Source organism: Mus caroli, unplaced genomic scaffold, assembly GCF_978045245.1.
Source record: "Mus caroli unplaced genomic scaffold, Mus_caroli_1 scaffold_15, whole genome shotgun sequence".
NCBI classification, from domain to species: Eukaryota; Metazoa; Chordata; class Mammalia; order Rodentia; family Muridae; genus Mus; species Mus caroli.
In genome coordinates this window covers 70,561,768-70,568,720 of record NW_028227270.1, presented here as the reverse complement: position 1 = coordinate 70,568,720, position 6,953 = coordinate 70,561,768, and the positions used below count along the sequence as shown (strand labels likewise).

The 6,953-nt window shown below is 46.9% G+C and overlaps 1 protein-coding gene across 1 annotated transcript; it reads left to right on the top strand.

Moving 5' to 3' along the window:
• The first annotated feature begins 613 nt into the window (after window positions 1-613).
• Window positions 614-5,665, top strand: LOC147000990 (uncharacterized). Its single transcript, XM_085831093.1, is given in 6 exon segments — window positions 614-809; window positions 2,042-2,093; window positions 2,606-2,666; window positions 2,894-5,451; window positions 5,454-5,548; window positions 5,550-5,665. Coding segments are annotated over 6 exon segments (3,015 nt in total). The 5' UTR covers window positions 614-623; the 3' UTR covers window positions 5,613-5,665.
• The last annotated feature ends 1,288 nt before the right edge of the window (window positions 5,666-6,953 follow it).

Below are 6,953 nucleotides of genomic sequence, written 5' to 3'. Positions count from 1 at the left end.
AAACTCACCAAAGAACTTCTAGTGAGATTCCTGAGGATTTTGCTGCTTCCTTGAACTCAGACCTCATTGGCAGTCTCACAGATTCGTCTGCTTTCAACTGCCCTCGCTGACTCTTGTGTGGTGTCTGCCCAGTGGTCTGGTCTGCAGGAACTGATTCCTGTTTGGTGTTTGCTAGGGAACTGGACTGAGACCAATAAAGTTTATAATTGCCCAGTAGAACGATTTCTATACAGGTCTGTTTCCCCCATATCCTAACAACCTTTCTTTCCCACTTCATCTGGTGGTTTGTGGGCTAGAAGGAATTTAACCCTTGTTAAAGTAGGTCAAACAAAACAAATGCCTACACAGAGGAGCACTGATGCTCAGGGATAAGGAACAAAACATGGCCAGAGGTCTATTTATGCCTGACTCAGCAGCAGGATTTGGGAAAAAGGAAGCAGGAAAAGGACACAGGAGGTGACCTTCTCCTGGAGGCTGGTGAGGGGCTGTGGCAGCCTCTCTACTGCCAGCAGCCCTTTGTGATGAGGAGGCCACACCTGTGTGATGTGCCCTGAGCCCTCCTGACACATCTCACACTGCACTCAAGGACTCAGTAGCCTGAGAGCTGCTCTGCTGTTCAGAAGATGGAGAATTTTCTCTCTCTGATGAATAGCATTATTGATTCATGGATGAGCCCCAGCTCCATGGACATAGCAATGGACATGACCATTGGCTTTATGTGTGGAGTTGGGCTCTTTTTCCTACTTATCCCCTTCCTGAAGGAGTACCCAGTGTCACCAGCATCTGAGAATGAATGGGAAAAAGCACAGGTGAGGAGAGCCTTGGTTTACACACAATGGGGCAGGAGTCTGTTGTTCATGGCTGTTGCTTTCACATTTTCTAGGAACACTGGTTTTGTGACAATTTTGGTATTTTTTTAACAAAAAGGTAACATAAGAATATAATCTATTGTTTTAGTCTCAGGTATGAGATATGTGGCTGCCTCAAAATGTTCACAGCAGCTGAGTATGAATTGCCTCATGTTCAAGACAGGGAATGATTTTGCTAGCAGTTGAGAGTTTGTTCTGGTAGCTTTGGGAATTCTGGGGATATTTCAGAGAATACATAAATGCTAGTTCCCTGGAAGACATGGTGGGTTGTCCTTTGATGTTGGTTTTTATCGCTTGCTTGTGTTTGAGCTTTGATCAGTAGTTTTGTGCATTGAAGACAGAGGAAAACGAAATAAGATATATTGAGAGTGAAGATGAAATATCCCCAAGGCACTCAACGCCCCCAATCAGCAGGAAGTACACTAATACTAACGACTCTCCATTTCCCCTGTGTGCCTTTCTCCCCACTCCTAACAACTGTTAGGGGACAGAATGGGTGGAAGAAAAGGGTGGAGAAGGTTGTAAGAAAGACGAACATACAAAGTAGCTTATGTCTACTACAGACAGTAAGTGCTAATCTCTAGAAAGAGTCTGAAGGGTTTGACAGGCAGGGCAGAGGGGAAAGTGGTCCTGAGGTGTCTGCATGAAGCTCACAGACCATCAGTCCATGGTGGCAGAGAGGCCAGTAAGGATCAGTGAGGCTCCATGGACATACATTTCTGAGTTGGTGGCGACACAGGAGAAGCTCAGAGGAGATCATCTGTCCTCTGTTCAGGCGCTTGTTTATGTCTGGGCTGAGCTGATATGAAAAAGGTGATGAGAACATGAGCCTCAGATAAGGGCTTGAGCCTCCTCTGCTCTGAGGAAGCAGGTATCACCTGACAGCCCAGAGGCAGCTGCAGAGCTCAGCCTTGGGTAGGATCCCATCTGAGAAGCACAGACTGAGGCATCTGTGGTAACTGTGGCATAGACAGTGCCTTCTCCTGTTTTTCCTAACAAGGTGACAAGGGAAATGTGTTTATACACAATATGAGTGAGTAGAGGATGGATGAGAGAACACTTTTTAGAAAATGTAGATTTCATGTATTTGAGGACCAAAGAGACCAGGATGCTTGTCTACCAGAGAAAGGAAGAAAGGTCTCCAGCTCATTTGTGTTGTTTCTAACTGGCAGGATGTGAAGAGGTGGCAGAGGAAGACCAGGAAGAAAACTGCTACTGGAAAAGGTAGGCTTCTGCTTTCCTGTGGAGAGAAAATCCCTCTAGCCTAGCCTTTAGTGAAGAGGACATGGTATATAAGAAAGAAGTGGGGGCGTGTGGAAATGAAATTAGAATTATGAAATCCCCAGGTAATGGGATGGAAAGGAGCTGTGGTTGGCCTGGGATGGGTGCTACACCTGGGAGTGTTGTTCAAGGCACTGGAGTGATGCTGTGACCCTAGATGGGGGCGTGGGCACCCAGGTTCACCTGACAGCAGGTAGCTTCAGTCTCTCAAGTGCATTTCTCTTTCAGATCCTGCGCCATTACCATGTTGTAATTGGTATTATAAAGGTTGAGGTAGGGGAAAGAAAAGTGTACATGGAGAGATGAGGCCCGTCCATTCCCCTTGCTCACGTTCAGTGCTCCGTCCTTGCACTAAGGTGCTTGAGCATTAGAGTCCTAGCACAGGGAGTCAAAAGTGGATGCCTCACTCCTGTATGTTCTCATTCCTCATCCTGATCCTATTTAACTACCTCCAGGTTGTACAGATGCAGGAAAAAATGCAGAAGGGACCGACACACCAGCACAACCTATGGAAATGTAAGAAATCTTTGTCTAATCGAATTTTCATACCAGGATGTGGGCTCAGGGTCTGTGCATCTTCATTCTGGATATGCTATGCAGGGTGGGATTCAAAGGAATTTTAGTTGGATGTGAGGCTAAGGGGCATAGGATATGTAGGCGATGGAGGTGCCATATTTACACAGTTGGATGGGCCTCTTGATCCTCTGATTGGGGCTGATGCTTTTGCCTCCTGTCTTTTGCAGCCCCAACAAGCAATGTTACAACAATCTTAGTCGATTTTTCTGGGGTACATTCTCTATTAACTCTGAAGCAGTTGTGGCTACTGCCCATGAGCTCAGAAGCCCTTCCTTGGGAAGATGTAAATCTGTGAGGTTTACTGATGACAATGACCCTGAGGAAGCTCCATCCCAGGCTAAAGGACTTCCAAAGCGTTCCCAGTATCAGCCATTACCTCACCACCTTGTGACACTAAACTTGGTAGATGAGAAACCAATCCAAGAAAACAAAATCCTCACAAGATCTACCCCAAAACAAACACCTCCTTGTTTCAAAAGCAGGGCCTATGTGGTGCCATATCCCACCACTGAGAGAAGGATACAGGCATCACTACCAGCTGGAAGCCTGCCTGGGAAACATGGACCATATTCAAAAGAAACCAAAGGTTATGATGAGCAAAAACAACAAAAAACTATTAGCAAGCCCACTGTCAACTTTCCCAGGGGCACCCTGTTTTCTAAAGCTATCAGGCCAGCCACCATCCATCCTGAGCATAGCCGGAGGCTCCAGCTCCATAAAGAGCCAGAGAATAATGAAAAGACAACTAGAGTCAGAGAACAACAAGGAACCCCATTCAGATTCCTCCCCTACAGGAAACCGACCCAGGTACAGGAACATTTCCCAGCAAAAAATGTTCATCATTTTAAGAATAGGTCTCAACTCTCCCAGCCTGCCCAGCCCTCCATCCTCAATTCCAAACCCTACAAATGTAATAAATGGAAGGGGTCTGTGCCTACAGGGGTGCCCTTAAAGAAGGACATAGCAAAGTCTGATATGCATAACACCATCAAGAAGGACCTTGGTATTGGGGCACAAAAGGTACCTGGCACTGCAAGCAGCAGCCCTGGGAAGGAGGTAAGACCCATCAAACCTGTACTGAGGACAGAGAAGGTATCCTCCATGAAACCTGCTGAGCACTATTCCCTGCCTGAGTCAAAGACAGCATCAAATTTCACAGAGCTTCCAGTGAAACACAGGAGACCATATCTGCAGATCCTTGAGGCAAGGGATTTGAAAACACCTGGAGTTCCAGCCTCAAACCTCCCCCAGGTTGTGTATCCCTCCTCACCCATCAGCAATTCCAAGGCTGCCAGGGTCTTGGAAAATTTGCATCACCAGGATCCAGGAGGGACAAGAATGCAAAGTGCGTCAGCTTCAAGGCTAGAGAGAGGTGAATTTATACACTCACTTCCAGAGGCTCAGGAGACCCACAGAGCCCCTCCACCTGCTGCCAGCCATGGGGCCATAAAGTCTCATCTAGATCCATTGCCAAGATACCTATGTGTTCAGAGACCTGCTTGCTACTTCCAGGCAGCAAATCCCCAAGAGATCAGGACTCTCTGGGGCACTGGAAAAGCCAGTCTGAAGCCAAGTAGCAATCCCAAAATGTCCAAGCATGCACCACAGAAGACCTTTCAGGAGGTGGAATCAAGACATCGCCCCTGGTGTATGACAATGGAAGGCCCTGGAGAAAGGGTTCGAACTTCAGCAGCCAAACAAACTACAGTGGAGGTGAAAGATGAGCCACCTCGTGCATGGAGAGTGAGTCTGGGATCCAGTGAGAGTCACAATGGCAAGGACATCAATATCAGACCCAGAGACTTTGGGTCTTTGGGGGCCAACAGACTCCCAGCCCATGTAAAAATACCTACCTCACAACACTCGCAGGACTCAAGTCCAAATATTTTCAGTACAAATCAGCCGTCAAGAGCCTGGCCTGTGAGTCACCATCCAGTTGGCCCCAGTAGAGCCCACCCTGCTGATATCAACTTGCCTTCAACAGACTCTCTGCCCAGCTTCCAGAATACAGGCTTCATGAGGAGACACCAGAGGGGTGATATTCAAGAGAACAGGGTCCTAGCTGATAAGATCAAACTTTGGGATCATGATGGGGTTCATCCCCATGTAGAGAGCCAGAGTATAAAATCTAGGGCCATTCGCCTGGCAGAAAGGCTTGAAGAAGTAAGGCCTTGGATCCTGAACTCAATAAAGCTCAAGGATACATCCAAGTCTAGGATAGCAGAAAAAAGTGAGGCTACTTCTAAAAGCTATTGGAAGAACACCTTATTTAATGACTTACCAGAAAGAAACCTCAGCAAAAAAGACAGTGGTCAAGGGGATTCTTTAAGGATTGATCACCCCACACCAGCTGCTGAGCAGACAAAAGGATTAACAATTAAAATGGTCATCCACAGGATGATATCTGCACTGAAATCCCTTGTGGATGTTCTGTTCCAGATCTTGGAGGACACTGAAGGGGACCCATCAGAGGTACAAGGGTGTGAAGTGGAATCACTGACACCCCAGCTGACATCCCACTCTTCTGAGAGTCTGTATGACACAAACTATAGCAGACTGGCAAGCAGGAGGAGCTGTGGTCATTCCAGCCCTGAGGTGCATAACTATTCTTTCACATATAGAGGAATGGGAGACAAACTGAAGTCACGGCTTAAAGCCCAAAGAGCCTGTGACCCATATATGAACCAAGAGAAGAGAGGGATGTGCTTTGACCAGCTCCACATGCCCAAGGGAAAGAATTTCCATTTGAGTACAGGAGAATTGGAGCCAAACAGGAGCCAGGTCTTGCTGCCCAGCAAGCCTCTGACTCCAGGTATACCTTACCAGAATAGGTTAAGGAGCAGGTGGCTCAGGCCATCCATGCCTTCCCACACCAGGATCTTCTAGAAGATGTCCCATCTTGCCAGCCATTGTCCTGGTAATAAACTTGGTTTTCTCCCTACAAGGAAACTCTTTCTTTCTGGAGCTCTTCCTTGCCTGCTCATGACTCCTTCCCGGACAGGAGCTGCTTCTTTCTTCCTGCTATTGTCGTTTAGCACTATAGTTTCTGTCCTACAGTGATGGAGCAGAGGAAGGTCAGCATAGCGTCAGCCTCCATGCACTTTAGAGAGAGACACAGTAGGTGGGAAGGCACAGTCACTTACAGGCATCATCCTCATACTGTCCCATCACTGTGCAGTTAGTATTAATCTTTCTGTCATAACAGAGGCTACATGTTTTCCTGGATGACCCAACTGTCTGAGATATCCACCCAGGTCTGTGGCCCAATGTTTTCTCTTTGCTGTCCCACCTTGATATATTTGTCACTGTACAGAATGATGTGCAGAGACAACAATCACAAAGTTTAATCCCCAGTTGCAAGATAAGAGAATATCTATCTGCATGAGTAGGACAGGAACAGAGAATACCTATCCCAGGAGACCCTACTCAACTTGAAGCAACCTGAGCCCTTATCAACACTTACCTAAGCCTGGGTGATAGGGCAGTGACTGTCCATAGTCTGCCTTCCTCTCTGATGAGAGCAGGGTCCAGAGTAGATCCCCATAGTCTGCCTTTCTCTCTGACAAGAGCAGGATCCAGAGTAGATCCTGCAGTGTTGGACCATGGGTGGTTACTGAGGGCCATGTCACACAGGCCTGCCCAGTAACACAGCAAAGCCTGCAGAGAAACCAGAGACATCCCATTGAGTCCACTCAGTGTCCTCCCTGAAGACCTGGATCCATCCTGCCCAGGCCATCACCTTACTGATATGAGGACACGCAGCTCACATGATGCTGTACCAGTGCCACTCTGGTGTAGACAATGTCTCACAGCTTGTAGATTGTTTCCTGGAAGGTTTCTATGCAGGTAAACTAGAAATCTACATTCCTACCTTACAATCCTTCAAGCTCTGAGGAGACCAAAGGCACTGTCTGCATCCATTGTTTATCAAAGTTTAACCATGCCTCTTTTCTCCCATATTTTTTTTCTTTTTTTTAAAATATTTTATTACGTATTTTCCTCAATTACATTTCCAATGCTATCCCAAAAGTCCCCCATACCTTCCCCCCTCTCCCCCATTTCCCCACCCACCATTCCCATTTTTTTTTTTTTTTTTTTTTTTTTTTTTGGCCCTGGCGTTCCCCTGTACTGGGGCATATAAAGTTTGTGTGTCCAATGGGCCTCTCTTTCCAGTGATGGCTGACTAGGCCATCTTTTGATACATGTGCAGTTAGAGTCAAGAACTCC